A 19,766-nucleotide genomic window follows, 5' to 3' on the forward strand; every position below is an offset into this window, starting at 1 on the left:
TGTGCAGCATGACAGAGGAGCTGACAGAGAGCAGAGCTATGACAGAAAACTTGAAATACAAGTGACTTCCATTTTAGTCTAGAGGTTCAATTGGACAGGAGTTCAATCCTACTAAATTATGTAGATAGTCCAGTTTTAGGCTCTTCTGGAAGCTGCACTGCGCCATGGCTGACCCAGCAGAGCCTCACTAAACCAACCAATCAGTTGTAGCAACATGGCTGTCTCTTTTCACTGTAGGTTGTTGTTTTTAAAATTATTTTTATCACATGCATGGTATTTGACATGCGTTCTGCTCACTAACAATCCCTCTCTGTGACACACATGCGCACATGCGCACACACACACACACGCACACACCATAGCACTGCAGCCAAAGCCCACTCCAACTTTAACCACAGCTCCATGACATGTTTATGTATCCATTTTCCATCACTTATCTGGCAGTACTGGAGCCGACTCTGTAGTTGGACTTGGAACAAACAGGCTTATTGAGCTTTCAGACTTGGGCTCAGGTGGAGTCCTCCAGCTACAATGTTTCCATTAACCTACAGATGTTTTGTTATTGTGCTTTTACCCTGAAGCTAAATATAACAGGGTCTGCTACTCAGTAGATTAAATCCAAATAAGAGATAAGTAGAGCCATGTGAAGGAATTCTCAGACTTGATGCCTCCAGCTGTTTGAAGCAAATAGTAAATGGTAATCGGACTGTACTTATATAGCAGCTTTCTATCTTATCGAGATACTCAAAGCTCTTTACACTACAATCTGTGCCTCATTTATCCATTCATACGGCACTCTGCTAGATCCATCCATCCATCCATCCATTATCTTTACCCGTTTATTCCATTTTGGGTCACGGGGGTCGCTGGTGCCCATGTCCAGCAATCACTGTGCGAGGGGCGGGGTACACCCTGGATGGGTCGCAAGTCCATCACAGGGCCACATAGAGACAAACGAGACAAACAACCATTCACTCTCTCACTCACACCTAGGGCCAATTTAGAGTTACCAATCAGCCTAACATGCATGTTTTTAGACTGTGGGAGGAAACAGGAGTACCCGGAGAAAACCCACGCATGCACGGAGAGAACATACAAACTCCACCCAGAAAGGCCCCTGGACCGGGGTTTGAACCAGGGACCTGCTCGTTGAGAGGCAGCAGCTCTACCAGTTGCGCCACCGTGCTGCCCACTCTGCTAGATCCCTACAAAGCTAATTGAACAAATAATTCTAAAGAGACTAATCAGTGCTTTATCACATTCATACACCAATGGGACACACATCGGAGGCAATGAGGGTTCAGTGTCTTGCCCAGGGACACTTTGGTATATGACTGCTGGTGGATTTGAACCCCCAACTCTTGCATTGAAGGACGACTGCTCTAACCACTCAGCCACAGCCGCCCCAAACAGTGAACAGGAAGGCAGAAATTTGTCAACTTTTTTTTTTTAATCACGAGAATCAGTTTTTTAAATCAGTTTTTTAATTATTTTTTTTTATTTTTAACATACGAACAGAAAATTAAAAAGAGAACACAAAGAACAACAACCCTTCCCACACCAGATCTGTCAAATATACATAAACAAATTAAACAGGTACTGACATATTTTCCACATACAACATAAAAGGCTACTAAGTGTCCCTAAATCTTTCCCCAGAACCCTTCAGGATATGTCTAATTTTTTCCACATGGATATGATACATCACCAGTGTACATATGGTTAGGGGTGTGGGTCTTTCCAATTGCACAAAACCAGTCTTTTGGCCAGAAGAGAGCCAAAAACAATCACATCCTTCTTGTACTTGCTGAAGGAGGTATCCACAGGGACTACCCTGAACAGTGAGATGAGCGGTGATGGGTGCACAGTTTTTCCACATATGGTAAATGGTAAATGGACTGTACTTATAGAGCCTTTCTATCTTATTGAGATACTCAAAGCACTTTACACTACAATCTGTGTCCTCATTTACCCATTAATACAGCACTCGACTATATTTTTACAAAGAACAATCAGTGCTTTATCACATTCATACACCGATGAGACACACATTGGAGGCAATGTGGGGTTCAGTGTCTTGCCCAGGGACACTTTGGCATGTGACTGCTGGTGGAATCGAACCCCCAATTCTCACATTGGAGGACGACTGCTCTAACCACTCAGCCACAGCTGCCCCATATCCCAGAGAAAGTGCCAAAAATAGATTGCCAAAAACTCTGCAGTTTGGGACAGGCCCACAATGTATGCAAGAGTGTAACTGGAGTTTGTTTGCCACAATTACATGCAGGGTCCAGGTTGGCTTTGATCTTGGACAGCTTGTCTTTGGACCATTGCAACCGGTGCACCAACTTGAATTGAATTATAGCATGTCTCAGACAGACAGAAGATGAATAAATATTCTTAATCATAATGCACCAGATTTTGTCTGATATGGATTCCTCCAAGTCTGTTTCCCATTTCAGTTTAAGAGTGTCCAAACTGGGTCTCATGGTATGAACTGAGCAGCATACAGATCTTGCTGAGGGCCCCCTTTGTATCAGACCTGCATTCCAAAATCTTAACCACAAATTGTTTAGAGGGGTACAAAGGAAAATAATCAAATGTCTCAGCTGCAGATATCTGAAAAACTGTGACTTGTGGATATTAAACTTCTGTACCAGCTGCTCAAAAGAGGCAAATCTACTATTATCATAGAGATAACACAGTGAATGCACTCCCCTCAAGACTTTAACACTGAAGGAGGTTTTCCCAAATTGCCATGATTGTTATTCAGTGTGAAGGTGGTCTTACATGCCATCACTGTGTTCATCCTATTTTCAAACGTTAATCTAAGTGAGATTTATCTTTTTGTATGCCTACTCCTGAACTTTTCTGCTGCTGGTGTTTCTCCTCAGGGACTGTGACATCAGTCAGATTAATTACCTGTACGCTCATTACGTTAAAAACACCATGCTGCCTCTGAACATTGCTGATGTCACCAAGGACCAGCGCTTCACCTGGATGGTCTGTACTCTGTGCGTCTTTTCTTTTCTTTTTCTTTTCCGTTTAGTAATCAGTCCTCCTTTCATCTGACAGGGTGAAAACCCAGGTGACACCATTTACAAGATTAAAAGTCTTCTCTGCACACCCATCAGGAATGGAAAAAAGGACAAAGTCATAGGTGAGGACCTTCAAGTTCATTTTGGACTTTTTTTTTCTTATTTCAACTTTTAAAACTACTTGAAATCATAATCATTGCCCACAGCCTTAGGTAACACAAAAACAACTAGAACATGATGAGATGTTGAGCTAAAATTTGGTGTGGTAGCAGCTGTCAGTCGTTCAGTAGATATATTCCAAACACTAGATGTTTGAACAATCTTAATTTATTGTCATTTAGTCCTGCCACTGTACCCATCAGAGGTTGTGATCAACATATTGAGCTGTTATTTGCTCCAGTAGTTGGCTGAGGGTGGATATTGTGAGTTGATCAAACAGATCACAATCTCATGGCCTCTCCTCCGGCTCTTTAAGCATTGCTGAGCCAGATCAAAAGCTCAGGTTCACTTAATTACAATGAATTGTTCTGTAACAAATTAATGCACACCAGTCCGTGTTGTGCTTCATTAAAACATCATTAGCATCCAAGATGTAACATAATTAAGTCTTTGTAAGGAACAGATTGTTGTCCAGGCATTGGCATTGGGGGGGGTGGGGGGGGGGGGTGGGGCACTTTGAAAAATCAGTAGATGCCATTTCCTGCATTCCGGTGTGTTTTTAACGGGTTGTTAAAATGTACGTTTACCTACATAATTTACATATGTTTACCTACGAATGGATGAGAATAGAAGCGGATTTGCCACGAAATATAGTAGAAATCAGCAACAAACTCAGAACTACGCTCGGCAGAATTCAGATCTTAAAGTCATCTACCTGGAAGCTGCAACAGAGGCGTTCCAATGGGCAGAAGAAGCGCTGCTCCCGGCTTAAGAGGAGAGGACACCGAGCGGGAGTTATGGTGAGGCTACGATCTAACGCCCAAGCCGGAAAACTCCCGATGCGGTCTCTCTTTCTGTCGAACGTCCACTCGTTGGACAACAAGATGGATTTGCTTTTTCTGAGAGCGGGCGCCTCGGAGGAGATGAGGAAATGTGCGGTGCTTTGCCTCACGGAAACATGGATTACAAGTGAAACGCCGGATACAGTCTTCCAGCTGGATGACAGACTCTTTTTTCGAGTGGACCGCTGTAGCAAGCTAACAGGGAAATCATGGGGAGGCGGAGTGTGCATTTACGTGAGTAAAAGTTGGTGCATGAACTGTACTGTTTTAAAAAGCTCATGCTCGAATGCTTTGGAGCAAATAACAGTGAAGTGTCGGCCACATTATCTACCCCGCAAGTTCACAGTGACTTTCATCACAGTTGTTTACATTCCTCCGGATGCTAATGCTAATGACACCTTGCAGGAACTGAATGATATAATCAGCTCGCTGCAGAACAAACACCCTGAGGCTCATTACGTGGTTGCCGGAGACTTTAATCACGTGAATCTAAAGGACTGTCTCCCAGACTTTTACCAGCATGTGGGCATACCAACACGTAGAAACAACACGCTGGACCATGTTTACACGAACGTAAAAAATGCATACAAAGCCGAACCCCGTCCCCACCTAGGATTTTCTGATCACATCTCAAACTTAATGGTCCCTGCTTACCACCCCCCACTGAGACGCTCCAGACCGGTACAAAAGAAAGTTAAATGTTGGATCCAGGACAGTGGCTCCATACTGAGAGATTGTTTTGATCAAACAAACTGGCAGATTTTCAGAGAAGCTACTGAAAATGGAGGTTTGCTTGATTTGGACCAATATGCATCCTTAGTTCTGGGTTACATTAGTACTGACACCGTATCCACCATCAGATATGTTAAAAGCTACCCAAACAGAAAACCTTGGCTGAATGCAGATGTGTGCACCCTGCTGGAAGCCAGAAACACTGCCTTCAGGTCTGGAAACTCAGAGGAGCTAGGTAGAACAAGAAAAGAGCTGGTTGCTGGTATTACGAGGGCCAAAGCCACATATGCACAGAGGATCAAGGGTCAATTCACCTCACAAGACCCCCGGAGCATGTGGAGGGGCATTAAGTGCATAACAGATTACAAAGGAAGGAGCGAACAATGCCCCAAAGACCCATCTCTGCCTGATGCCCTCAACAAGTTCTATGTACGCTTTGAAGACCCGAACAGACCACACAGCACCAGACTCACCTCAACACCGGATGAAGAGTATCTCAGTGTGACCTCAGCAGAAGCAAGGAGTACTTTCAGGAGGATTAATCTGCATAAGGCAACCGGCCCAGACAACATCCCTGGAAAAGTGTTGAAAGAATGTGCCGATCAGCTCTGCGTGGTGCTGGCAGTCATCTTTAACACCTCACTTACCCTGGAGACAGTTCCCACCTGCCTGAAGACTGTCACCATCATCCCAGTCCAAAAAGCTCTACAGTGACTGGTTTGAATGACTATCGGCCAGTGGCCCTCACCCCGATAGTCGCTAAATGCTTCGAAAAACTGGTCATGACCGACATCATACCAACTATCAACATCAACGAGGACCTTCATCAGTATGCATACCGTGAGAACCGATCAACAGAGGATGCCATCTTCTCTGTGGTCCACACTGCTCTCACTCACCTGGACCAGAAGTATCCGTATGCTCTTTGTGGACTTCACATCAACCTTAAACACCATGATCCAACAAACCCTAATGGAAAACCTATTCACACTAGGATTCAACCCATCTATTTGCAACTGGGTACTAAAGTTCTTAACAACCAGACCACAGTTAGTGAGGATCCACAACTTCTCCTCCTCCACCATAACCCTCAGCACAGACTCTCCTTCCTGTTTACTCTGCTCACATATGATTGTGCAGCTACCCATTCAGGCTGTCAAATTGTAAAGTTTGCAGATGATACAGCGGTGGTGGGATGCATTACAAACAATGATGAGTCCAGCTACAGGCAGGAGGTGGAACACCTGGATAGCTGGTGCAAAGAGAATAACCTTCACATCAATGTGAAGAAGACAAAGGAGATGATTGTGGACTTCAGAAGGAAAAAACACACCTACACCCCCCCTGAACATAAGAGGATCTGTGGTGGAAGTGGTCTCCAGCTACAAGTACTCGGGTGTACACATGAATGACAACCTCAGCTGGGGCAACAACACCACCAGCCTGATCAAGAAAGCTCATCAGCGACTCTACTTCCTCAGATGGCTGAGAAGAGCTGGTCTGGGAAGCTCAGTCCTCACCTCCTACAGGTGTGCAGTGGAGAGTATCCTGTGCTCCAGCATCAACGTGTGGCATGGAGGCTGCACAGCTGCAGAAAGAAAAGTTTTGCAGAGAGTGGTAAAGGCTGCACAGAAGACTGTTGGAGTCAGCCTCCCCACCATCACAGACATTTACACCTCCAGTTGCAGGAAGAAGGCCACCTGCATCATGAAGGACCCCACTCACCCAGCACATACACTTTTTGCCCCGCTCCCCTTAGGAAGGAGGTTAAGGAGCATTAAGTGTACAATGGTAAATGGTAGATGAACTGTACTTATATAGCGCCTTCATATCTCATTTCAAGATACCCAAAGCGCTTTACACTACAATCTGTGCCCTCATTTACCCATTCATACAGCACTCTACTGGATCTCTACAAAGCTAATCGAACAAATAATTCTAATGAGACTAATCAGTACTTTATCACATTCATACACTGATGGGACACACATCAGAGGCTATGAGGGGTTCAGTGTCTTGCCCAGGGACACTTCGACATGTGACTGCTGATGGATTCGAACCCCCAACGCTTGCATTGGAGGATGGCTGCTCTAACCATTCAGCCACAGCCACCCCACTAGACTGAGGAACAGCTTCTACCCTGAGGCTGTTAGACTCATGAATGTCTAACCAGGATTATCACTATGAAAAATCACATCATGTTGCTGCTGATCTGTTTCAATGTTGCTGTTGATCTGTTCAATGTTGATGTGTTTATGCGTGCTCAACTGTTCACACAGACTCATGTCATGTTCGTGCTGCTGTTCAGTGTAATGTTTTTATGTTATTAGTGCGTAGTGTATTTTAGTTTATGTTTTTCTTAGTTCATATCTTAGAGCTTATTACTGTTTTTTCTTATACATTTTATTGTTGGATGTAACTGGGACCCTGTGTACATAATTTCTCTCCACCACATGTACTACGTGTGGTGAGAATGACAATAAAGTATCTCTGAATCTGACTCTGATAAGTAAACATTTGATTCAATAACTATTTTCGAGAGCAAGAAGTAGTCTGATCAATAGCTCTCCTTGTATGAATAGAGCATGCTCTGCTTCCCTTATGCATCCTAGACACTCCCCACCCGGCATCAAAAACTGCCGGAACTAATGTAGCGCTAAGCTAGCGCCGCATAATACAGACACATTAGCTAAGATGCTACAGACGTAGCACTCCACTTCTCTCACACATCCTAATCCCCCACCTCTATCAACAACTGCCAACACTAATGTGGTGCTATGCTAGACTGCAAAACAGAGGTGTCTCCCCCTCCTCCCCCCTTAGCGCCCTGCCAAAGGATATAACTGAGGGGAAACTGTACATGGTGGGGAGTTGTTGTAGGTAACCAGGAAAACCTGGAGTGGATTTTTAGTGGTTTGAGTATTCTCCTATTAATCAAGTGAATTGGATTAGTTCAAGAAGAAATAGAAAGTGCTGGGTGAACTAATTGTAAATGTGGGGGAGTCGAATGAATATTTTTTTAATGTGGGGGGACACGCCCCTTTCACATTTAATTGTTGCGATGTCTATGTGTTCAGGTGTAAACATAATCTAAAATCCTATTTCTTATGTTAGATCAAAGTAACCCAGCAGAACACAGTCTTTTTTATGTCACCTCCCTTTAATGAAGCGAGTGCCTGAAATTCCAATGTCCAAGTTTTTCTGCTCTAAAGCCCAGTTTTTTTCAATCTGTCCAACTAACTTGTTCTTCTCAGCTCATTTCAGGTATTCATTGTTTTGTGTGTGTATGTGATGTGTATATGTTCTCAGGCATTTGCCAGCTAGTGAATAAAATGGATGAAGCGTGCAACAGCGTTAAGGCCTTCAACAGAAACGATGAGCAGTTCCTGGAGGCGTTTGCCATCTTCTGTGGCCTGGGCATTCAGAACACACAGATGTACGAAACAGTGGAGAGAGCCATGGCGAAGCAGGAGGTCACACTGGAGGTCAGCATCTGTTCACATCCACATAATTCATCATTGTTAGTTATTGTTGTGCAGTGAATGGACATGCTATTCAGTGGGTGGATATGATATTGTGCAGTAAGTTTGCATGGTAAAGTGTTAAACTGATTTACGGTGAGTTCACATGATAAAGGTGTGACATGGCATATTTGACATGGGGTGGGTGTGGCTGAGTGCTTAGAGCGGTCGTCCTCCAATGGGAGAGTTGGGGATTCGATTCCACCAGCAGTCACATATTAAAGTGTCCCTGGGCAAGACACTGCACATTTAGCACTGAACACAATTGCATTTTGATGTGCCATGAATTAGTGTTGTAGGTTGTTTTTTTTCAAACTTTTATTTAAATTTTCCATATTTTTTTCTTAACACAACATTTAAAGAAAAAACAAACAAACAGAAAAGCAACCTCCACTCTCAAAAAAAAGGACCAAGAAAAAAAACAAAAAAACAATCTTGCCAACATAGAAAACCAAAAAACAAAGAAATAGAGGGAGAAAGGGAACCTCCAGGAAAAAAAACAAACAAAAATATACCAACTACAAACCAGAAAAAGAGGAGGGAGAATAAATAAGTAAATAATACTAATGTCAACTGGTCTGGTACAGAGGAAAAGTTGGTTCATTTAGCCAACAGTTGCAATGGTTGCCAAATATGCGCAAATTGCTCAGTAGAGCCATGTAGTGTCATCCTGATTTTGAATGAATAACTTTGGCAGCTCGAGAGAGACTAGTTGGTCAAGAAGAGGAGCAATCCAGCTTGAGTCAAGTCAACAGTAGAAGTACCCTCCTAATAAATAATGTGCAGTTAGGTCTGGCAACCAGGGAGTGGGGAGTGGTGGTGCAGAGGTTAGAGAGGTGGGCCTGTGATCCGAAGATCGCCGGTTCACGCCCCGGCCCTGACAACATCAAAATTGTGGGTGGGGTAGGTGAAACACCCACACTTGCCCCCACCCTCGTTCGCCCCACTCTGGGGCCATGAGGGTGGGGGCACCATGAGCAAGGCCCTTAACCCCCACCATGTGCTCCCTAAACAGGTCTCTCTTGAAAATGAGTTCTCGTGGCTCAATGAGACTACCTGTATAAATAAAGGCTAAATGAAAAAAAAAACAAAAAAACTGAGAAAAAAAAGTTTCTGTAGAAAGCCTCCTCATCACAATTGGGTACATAAACGTTGGCTAGCACCACAGGTAAGCTCTGAATTGTCCCAACAGCAATAATATACCAGCCGTTTTGGTCTGAGATAATTTGATCAGAATGAAAAAGAACTGATTTGTGTAGAATGATGGCTGTACCTCTGGCCTTGGCGGAGAAAGATGAGTAAGAGACTTGGCCCACAGCCCCTCCCCAGCTTCAGGTGCTCTAAGTTTTTAAGATGGATTTATTGTAAAAAAACAAAACAAAAAGAAAACACCTTTGTTCCTAGCCGATGAAGGTGGTGCAGTACCTTGCCCCGTTTGTCAGGATTGTTGAGCCCTATGCAATTAAAACAGGCAAACTGGAGGCTCCCTCCTATCAGAAATGGAGACATAACAGAATTAAAAAGGTAACAAGCAATCTGAACATTGGGTTGACAAGTAAGGCAGGTAATGAATAAAGCATAAAAGAGAGATAGAGGTACAGCAACGTAAAAACCAAAACCAACATGAACAAAAAAAACCCCACAATGAACATTTCACAGAAGCATCCCCCCAAACGGGATGCGCAAAACCTCCCACCTCAAGCAAAAACACCCATGTGACCTTCAAAAGGCCCTAGAAGAGTTCTGTACACTACATTAAAAAAACCTTCTCCATGTGGAATGTGATTAATAGTAATTTGAAAGAACGCATCTCAACCGTATTACAACAAAGTAAAGACACCCTTTTTACTTTTACTTTTTTCTTAACAATCAGTCACCATATTAAAGGGAAAAAAAACAACCATGGCTACCAGTCCTCCAACATTTTAACAGTACAACAGTATTATTATTATTATTATAGGACCACAATGAGGAGATGTAAAGTCAGCTCCAGCTAAGAAATCAGCAGTACACAGTACACACTTGCCCCCGTACAGAAAAAAAACAACACACAAGTCTGGCAGTCATAAGTCCCGCCATTACAAACCAGTTCTTAAACGGACTCTGGGGCCCCGGTTTTTTTCTTCAGTTTCTTCTCCACAAAGTCTATGGCATTGGACGCCTCCTCGAATCGCTGAACCTGTCCATCTGGCAAAGTTATTCGCAGAATGCCTGGGTATAAAAGGCCAAAATTAACATTCGGGCAGGAGTGCAGCTCCTTCTTGACTTTAATAAAGGATGCACGTTTGTTTGCCACAGCGGTGGTAAAATCCGGAGGTCTTCTTCTCATCATAAAGAAGCGGAGCGGACATACCAGCCCTCCTCAAAATCTCGTTACATTGCTGGAGCATGTTTATTCTAACGACAAACGGGCGTGGCAATTCCCCATCAACAGGTCTTGGCCGAAGGATTCTGTGAGCCCGGTCCAATATTTTTTTTTTCCAGTCCCAACAACTTCTGTAATAAAGTGGCCATGAAATCCATCAGTCGAGTGCCCTCAGATCCCTCGGGGGCACCAATCACTCGTACATTATTCATTCTAGAGCGCCCTTCCAGGTCCTCATATTTCTTTGACAAAGAGTCCACCATGGCCGTAAGCAAAGCTACTGTAGCTTCCAAGCTAGTTAGCCTGTCGCTTTGTTCATTATCTTTGTGTTCAAGATCAGCAATAATATATTCACACTTTCACACATTCCGATTTCTTGGCATCCATATCTCTGCTGACCTTAACTGGAAAGCGAACAACACAGCAGTCATCAAGAAGGCTCAGCAGAGACTACACTTCTTAAGAGTACTTAGAAGCACAACCTGAACACCAAATTGCTGTTGACCTTCTACCGCTCGTCCATTGAGAGCCTGCTGACATACTGTATCTCAGTATGGTACGACAGCTGCACCCTGACTGACAGGGAGGCTTCAGAGAGTAGTCAAGACAGCACAAAATATAACTGGCTGCCCTCTCCCCTCCCTAATGGACATTTACACATCACACTGCCTCAGCAGAGCCGAAAGCATAATCAAGGTCAGTTCACACCCGGGTTTTGAACTGTTTGACTTGTGTGCTTCAGGGAAGCGCTACAGGTGCATCAGAACAAGAACAAACAGATTCAAGAACATCTAAAAAAGTTAAATCTGGTCCTCTGGACATTCAAAAAACAAAACAAAGCAAAACAACAAAAAAATGTAGAAAAGTTTCGTCTTTCATCCGAAAGACTTCCTCGGTCTGAGGTGCTGTATTCAGCTCAGTCTTATAAATAGCACCTTCTCAGAGTGGATCAACCAGTTTGCTGCTGACAACCAAAACCAGCTGCTCACATGATCATGAGTGCTTAGTGTATATTTAGTTGATGTTTTTCTTAGTTCATATCTTAGATGTTATTACTGTTTTTCTTATACATTTTATTGTTGGATGTAACTGGGACCCTGTGTACATAATTTCGCTCCACCACATGTACCACATGAGGTGCGAATGACAATAAAGAAACTATGACTCTGACTCTCTGGTCCACTGTGGCCTACCTTGGAGGTGACAGATTTCCCTCGGCTTGCCATGGTTCTGGGAGTTTACAATACTGAATCAGGCCCAGGTCACTCCAGGAAGTTAATATTAACTATAGGTGTCAAAGAAGTTTCAAAAAGTCATGCAAAACAAGGATATTTCACATTCTGGGAGAGCCACCAAAGATGTGTCTCACACACTGACGCTCCACCATTAGTGTTGTAGTTTTGGTAAATGGTAAATGAACTGTACTTCTATAGCACCTTTCTATCTAATCAAGATACTCAAAGCTCTTTACGGCACAATCTGTGTCCTCATTTACCTCCAACACATTCATACAGCTCACAACTAGATCTCTTCAAAGATAATCGGAGTCTGTAGAGACTAATCGGCGCTCTAGATCACATTCATACACCGATGGGACACACATTGGAGGCAATGAGGGGTTCAGTGTCTTGCCCAGGGACACTTCAACATGTGATTGCTGGCAGAATCGAAACCCCGACTCTCCCACTGGAGGAAGACTGCTCTAACCACTCAGCCACAGCTGTCCAGTTGACAGTGTAATAGTGGTAGTTGACAGTGAAACATCAAGGTTCAAGGTTCTCTATTGTCATTTGTATCACGTAGTAAAGGAAGTGAAACGAAATTGTGTACACAAGGTCCCAGTTTTTTCATTCAACATTTATTTAGACAGGTTAATCCCATTGAGCCTCAGGGACTCATTTACAAGAGAAACCTGATTTCTTAACAAAGAGTGATGACAACAGTGAGTAACAACTACAGTTACACCCCCAAAATAGCAAAAATATAAAGTATAAAACGAAACAGTATACGATGATCTAGGATATACGCTAAACAACTATAATGTAAAATAATGTTATACTGTATTAAACAGCAGCCTGAACTTGAATCTGTAGTCAGCATATGAGTATGAATACAGCAGCTTAAAGGCAAGAAATCACCAGCAGAGATAATCAGCAGCCCAGATAAGTCACATATCACCAATCAAAGTGGCATTACATTGATTTTTATTTTCCACAATGATAATTCTGATTAGGGATTCATGAGTCTAACAGCCTCAAGGTAGAAGCTGTTCCTCAGTCTAGTGGTTCTACACTTAATGCTCCTCAACCTCCTGCATGAGGGGAGCAGGGTAAAAAGTGTGTGTGCTGGGTGAGTGGGGTCCTTCATGATGCAGATGGCCCTCTTCCTGCATCTGGAGGTGTAGATGTCTGTGATGGTGGGAAGCTGACTCCAACAGACTTCTGTGCAGCCTTCACCACTCTCTGCAAAGCTTTTCTTTCTGTGGCTGTGCAGCCTCTATGCCACACATTGATGCTGGAGCACAGTATGCTCTCAACTGCACACCTGTAGAAGGAGGTGAGGACTGAACTTCCCAGACCAGCTTGCCTCAGCCGTTGGAAGAAGTAGAGTCTCTGATGAGCTTTCTTGATTAGGCTGGTAGTGTTGTTGCCCCAGCTGAGGTTGTTATTCAGGTGTACACCCAAGTACTTGTAGCTGGAGACCACTTCTACCGCAAATACTCCTATGTTCGCTGGGGGGCGGGGTAGGTATGATTGCACCTTCTGAAATCCACAATAATCTCCTTTGTCTTCTTCACATTGATGTGAAGGTTGTTCTTCTTGCACCAGCTCTCCAGGTGTTCCACCTCCTGCCTGTAGCTGGACTCGTTGTTTGTGATGCATCCAACCATCACTGTATCATCTGCAAAATTTACAGTATGGCAGCCTGGATGGGTAGATGTGCAGTCATATGTGAGCAGAGTGAACAGAAGGGGGCTCAACACGCAGCCCTGGGGGGAACCAGTGCTTAGGATTATTGTGGAGGAAGAGAAGTTGTGGATCCTCACAGACTGCAGTCTGTTTGTTAAGAAGGTTAAGAAGGTTGGTTGCTGCCTTATGAGACTGAAAGCTGTACCTAACTAAGTATTGTAAAAAATATATCAATCAGATCTTAGAGTAAAAAAAAAAAAATCCAAGGCCAAATGCAAGACGAAAGAGCTCTGTGATGCTGTGTGAGGTGACGACTAGTGATGCTTTCAGCTACGATTAAATTTGCTGCCTGAGTTTTCAGAAAAGTTTTAAAACAGGCACATTTGGCAAAGTTTCTTTCTGAAATAAACACAAACTTGTCCTGTATGTTTGAGCCTGGTTCTTCTCTGAACCAGCAGTGGATGTAATCAACATGCTGTGATTCAGCTAGTTCTTCAGTCTTCAGCGGTTCCTCTCAAACCAAAGTACATCTGGCATATGTAACATTAGTAACATTAGTAACATTAGCAACATTAGAATATTTAGTGACGTTCACAGGGCTCTCAACTTCATGAGTCCCAGAGGTTCTGTTGTTTGGAGTTTTGAACATGATAGTATCATCAATACACTTCAAGAGCACTAGAGCTTTATTTTGACACCTGCGTGGGAGCTCCACTCTTATAGAAAACATCTGAGACAAATATACATGTCTAAAAACCATACTAATAAGAATGAATAAATTAATTTTAAAAATGGTCCAAATCTGCGTATTTTAATTTCTATAGTGTATACCAGCAGATCAAATTATAAATGGACAGCTGGCTGAGCATAATGTGGGTGGCAAAAAAATTATGTGCACAGACAAAATTTCAGTTTTGCAAGCCATGCACACAGAAACATGTTGTTAGTTCAAAAACTGCTGGTTCAAAACATAGCCGTGTGTCTTGCTGGCCAAAAACACTCGATGTTCAGTGAGACTGCAGTGGACAATCATGTATTTTCTCACAATTTTGAGACACCCGACCACTGCAGCTCAGTGAGATACCACTTTAACAAGAGATCAGCTGTACAGAGATTGTCTGTTTTTGGACAGAGTGTCTGACCTCATCCTTATTTTGCACGTGTGTGTTTCAGGTCTTGTCGTATCACGCCACTGCCACAGAGGAAGAGTCCCGGGAAATCCAGGTAACAGCGGTAAATTGACATTTATTAATTTATCCACACAAACTCACTGTGCATGCTTACACACACACTGGCTTGTCCATCGTTGGCCAGGAAAAGTTTGTGTTGTTTTTTCAAATAAGTGGGGCCCTTTGGGTGGCTGAAGATTAATCTATGATGGCCAAGGACACCATTGCAATGGGTGGGTTCCAGTCCAGTTTTTCCACCATCTTTAAGAATAACATCACATAACCTTGTACAAAAGTTTGTTCCGTTCGTGTTAGCGTGAAGTGGTTGAGTTACCAGCTTGGCCTGATGTCAAGAGCCTCCCCCGGGTGTCAGAACGAGCCTGGATCATTTGGTATCTAGGACACAGGCTGGATTTTTTTTAGGTACATTGTCCCAAGAGACCATGACAGACACTTTGTGTGACACTCATGAAGATGAGTCATTATTAATGTTGTAGAAGCATCAAAGGTTAAAACTGGAGAAACTGCTTCTTCTGTCAAACTGCAGAGTGAATGCTGAGCGGGGAAAAGATTTGCTGAAATTTGCTGAGGAAGCTTTAGCTCATAATGATGAGTTGTTAAACATGAACAAGTACACAGAAGCTAAAATGAACAGAACACTAGCTAAAACCTCAAAGCAGAGGAACAATAGCTAAAATAAATAAAATAAGCTAAAGTTAAAATCAGCAAAACAGTAGCTAAAATTATAGAAAACAGATGCTATTATTGGCCTAATTTTATCCCCGAGGGGCAATTTGTTTCACAGTCAGTGGACATATAAAACATTCATACATGACAAGACATCAAAACTAGGGATGCACGATAATGGATTTTTGGCCGAGCTGCAGTGTGGGATCCTCTGCACTCCTGTGCATGAAGGACAGCCTTTTTAAATTCAAAGTTTTTGTCTATTCATTGTGCCATAAGACTAATCATGCTAACGGAGCTAACACGACATACAAATGTCTGTGGTAAAACTCAGCCAAGTGCTATTGGCTTTTAGCTTTTCAATGACGTCGGAAATGACAGATTGTAACTCAGGTAAGGCTACATCAGAAAAATATATCTGACTGGGGACGATGTAGCGAGGCTTAACGTAGTCCAGAAATCTTCGGAATCCAATATCCTAAACAAAAAAGTCCTTCCAAATCTCCGACATTTTGACTTCTTCCTCTCCGCCGTGAGACGAGGTAGACGAACGCGACATTATCACATTGTGCTGATGCTGCAGGCATCCTTATCACTGGGTTGTCATACAAAAACAGTGCCTTTTATATTGGTGAGTTATTTTGACAGAATGGCCGATATCCGATATTCAACTTTAACGCTAATATTGTCCAATACCGATACCATGCCGATAATATTGTGCATCCCTAATCAAAACACTAAAATAATACCATATAAACAATGATGGGCAGCTCATTTGGTAGAGCTGTTACCTCTCTGTGAGAAGATCACCAGATCAAATCCTGGCCAAGGGTCTTTCTGGGTGGAGTTTGCATGTTTTCTTCATGCATGCGTGGGTTTTCTCCAGGTACTCTGGTTTCCTCTCACAGACCAAAAACATGCATGTTAGGCTGATTGGTAAATCTAAATTGTCCCTAGGTGTGAGTGTGAATGGTTGTTTGTCTTGTCTCTATGTGTCCCTGTGATGGACTTGCGACCTGTCCATGGTGTCCTACGCCTCTCGCACAGTGACTGCTGGATATGGGCACCAGTGACCCCCGCAACCCAAACAGGAATAGGTGGGTAAAGATAAGGGCTGGAAGGATGGATGGGTGGAAGGATGGATGGATGGATGATTAGATGATGGATGGTTAACTGGATGGATGATTAGATGAATGGATGGATGGATGATTAGATGAATGGATGGTTGGATGGCTAGATGGATGTATGGATTATTAGAGGAATGGTGGATGGATGATTAGATTGATGGATGATTAGATAGATGGATAGATGGATGCTGGATGATGGACAATTAGATGGATGAATGGACAGACAATTGGATGGATGATTGATGGATGTATTAGATGAATGGTTGGACAGACAATAGATGATTAGATGCATGGCTGTCTGGATGGATAAACAATGGTAGATTTAATCTAAAAAGCAGAATAGCAGTTTGACTTCACACTAGCTAAATGATAGCTAAAAAAAAAAAAAAAAAAAAAGCCCAACATATCTAAATATAGAACAAGTCCAATTCAATTCAGTTTTATATAGCGCCAAATCACAACAAAGTTGTCTCAGGGCACTTTACAGAAACATTCACATACATAAAAGCCAATTAGTAAAGTTCTCTATCTAAAGAATCCAGCAGACAAGTTGAATCTTGGCTTTGTTGCAGTCTCCTATTCTGAGCAAGCACAGTGGCAATAGTGGAAAGGAAAAAAATCCCTTTTAAAAGGATTTAGCAAAAAGGAATGTCTTAAGCCTAGTTTTAAAACTGGATAATGTGTCAGCCTCACGGACAGAGATTGGAAGTTGGTTCCACAAGAGAGGAGCCTGATAACTGAAAGATCTGCCTCCCATTTTGTTTTTGTAAATTCTAGGAACCACAAGTAAACTTGCAGTCTAAGTGTGAAGTGCTCTGTTAGGAAAAAATGGAACAATAAGATCTGTAATATAAGATGGAGCCAGGTTGATGAGAGCTTTGTAGGTTAGAAGTAAGATTTTGAATTCTATTCTGGATTTGACAGGGAGCCAATGGAGAGAAACTAAAACTGGAGAAATATGATCTCTCCTACTAACTCCAGTTAAGACTCTGGCAGCAGCATTTTGGATCAACTGAAGACGTTTTAAGGAAGAATTTGGACATCCAGATAATAAACCATTGCAATAGTCCAGTCTAGACATGACAAATGCATGGACCAGTTTTTCTGCATCGTTTTTAGATAAGATGTTTCTAATTTTAGTGATATTACGCAGATGGAAGAAGGCAGTTCTAGTAATGTTTTTAATGTGGGGAATAAAAGACATGTCCTGATCAAAAATAACATCAAGATTTTTAACATTAGAGCTGGAGGACAGATTAATGCCATCTAAGAAGAGAGAAAGACTGAAAAATTCATTCCTAAGGTGCTCGGGTCCAAAAACCAAAACCTCAGTCTTGTCTGTGTTCAACAGGAGAAAATTAAGGGTCATCCAGGTTTTTATGTCTTTAAGACATGTTTGTAGTCTAAGTAGCTGACTGGATTCAATGGGTTTAATGGACAAATATAATTGTGTGTCATCAATGAACATTTATTTCATGCTGTTTAATAACTTTATCTAATGGAAGCATATATAGAGTAAAGAGTATTGGCCCAAGCACTGAGCCCTGAGGAACTCCATGACTAACTTTGGTGTATGAAGAAGATTTATTATTTACATTTACAAACTGGAATCTATCAGATAAATATGATTGAAACCATTTTAGAGCTGTTCCTGTAATGCCAATATCATATTCAAGCCTCTGTAGTAAAATATTGTGATCAGCTGTATCAAATGCAGCACTGAGGTCTAACAGGACCAGTAGAGACACAAGTCCATTGTCTGAGGCCATGAGAATATTATTAGTGACTTTTACTAGTGCTGTTTCTGTGCTATGATGAGCTCTAAACCCTGACTGAAACTCTTCAAACAGATTATTACTTTGTAGATGTTCATGCAACTGACCTGCAACTATTTTCTCTAGAATTTTTTTAGTTTAAAGTTAGAGTAGATATAGGTCTGTAGTTGGCCAGAATTTCTGAATCAAGATCAGACTTCTTATGTAAAGGTTTAATTACATCAACCTTAAAGCGCTGTGGTACATAACCATCCATTAAAGACAAATTAAGTAGATCCAAAATGTGGACATTAATTAGGGGAAATACCTCTTTAAACAGTCTGGTTGGGATGGGGTCTAGCAGACATGTGGATAGTTTGGATGAGGTTATTATTTTTGACAATTCAGAGAGTTCAACAGGACAAAAACTGTCCAAACATAAATCAGGCTCTAGTGAAATTTTTTAAGTTGCCTCATTTGACAGGGGACTAGAGATAGTAGAAGGAAGGATGGTTTGAATTTTCTCTGTAATTGAAATAATTTTATTAATAAAGAATCTCATGAAGTCCTCACTACTTATAGTTGTAGGGATACATGGTTCAACAGAAATGGGACTTTTAATTAGTCTAGCAATAGTACTAAACAGAAACCTAGGGTTATTTTTATTCTCCTCTATTAAAGATGAGTAATATAAAGTTCTAGCTTTACGGAGAGCTTTTTTATATGTTAGCAGACTATCTTTCCAAGTTAAATAAAATTCTTCAACATTAGTAGAGCGCCATTTTCTCTCCTGGTTTCTAGATGCCTGCTTTAAAGTACGTAACTCAGAATTGAACCAAGGAGCCAGTTTCCTCTGATTGATTACTTTCTTTTTCAGTGGAGCAATTTTATCAAGTGAAGTTTGCATTGAAGTTGTAAGATGATCAACTAGATGATCTAAGTCACTGTTCTCTGATGCATTACTCTGCAAGACAGAGGAAAACATTGATGGAAGAGATTGTTTAAAGTCTTAATAAAACTAGAAAAATAGATAAAAGTTTAAAATGGCAAAACAATAGCTAATGGCAAAAAGTAGCAGAACAGTAACTAAAAGTAGCAAAACAGCAGTTAAAAGCTAAAGACTGCAAAATGGTAGGTAAAACTTAAAAGAAGCGGAAAAGTAGCCCAAAGCTCAAGTAGTAGTGCACCCTGAGCTCCAGGTGACCCCTCGAGCTGGGGAGTCGTTGCATGACGGTCCGGTGTTTTTTCTCTCTCTCTCCGGACCCCAACGAACTACTTATCTGGACCTTTGTGGTTCTACCTGGTTCCAACAAAAATCGCTGTGTGGTATTTCGCTGGTTTTCTGCTGGACTGGCCCTCGTGGTGTCTTTATTGGTGTGGGGGAAGTGTACCTGTGTCCCCCGAACTGGACCAAAACCGAACCGAGTTGACTGTGGAGGACTTCATCTTTAACAGAGCTGGTC

At 42.2% G+C, this 19,766-nt stretch overlaps 1 protein-coding gene across 1 annotated transcript in view; it reads left to right on the forward strand.

The window, feature by feature from the left end:
* pde5ab (phosphodiesterase 5A, cGMP-specific, b) overlaps positions 1–19,766 on the forward strand; it is a 271,503-nt gene that overhangs the window by 168,478 nt on the left and 83,259 nt on the right. The window contains exons 8-11 of the mRNA XM_037681538.1: positions 2,895–3,003; positions 3,076–3,160; positions 8,081–8,256; positions 14,740–14,790. Of these exons, the coding sequence (XP_037537466.1) occupies positions 2,895–3,003; positions 3,076–3,160; positions 8,081–8,256; positions 14,740–14,790 (421 nt within the window). The remainder of the gene's footprint in view (positions 1–2,894; positions 3,004–3,075; positions 3,161–8,080; positions 8,257–14,739; positions 14,791–19,766) is intronic.

The sequence above is a fragment of the Nematolebias whitei genome, chromosome 1 (genome assembly GCF_014905685.2).
Source record: "Nematolebias whitei isolate Nwh7 chromosome 1, NemWhi1, whole genome shotgun sequence".
Lineage (NCBI taxonomy): Eukaryota > Metazoa > Chordata > Actinopteri > Cyprinodontiformes > Rivulidae > Nematolebias > Nematolebias whitei.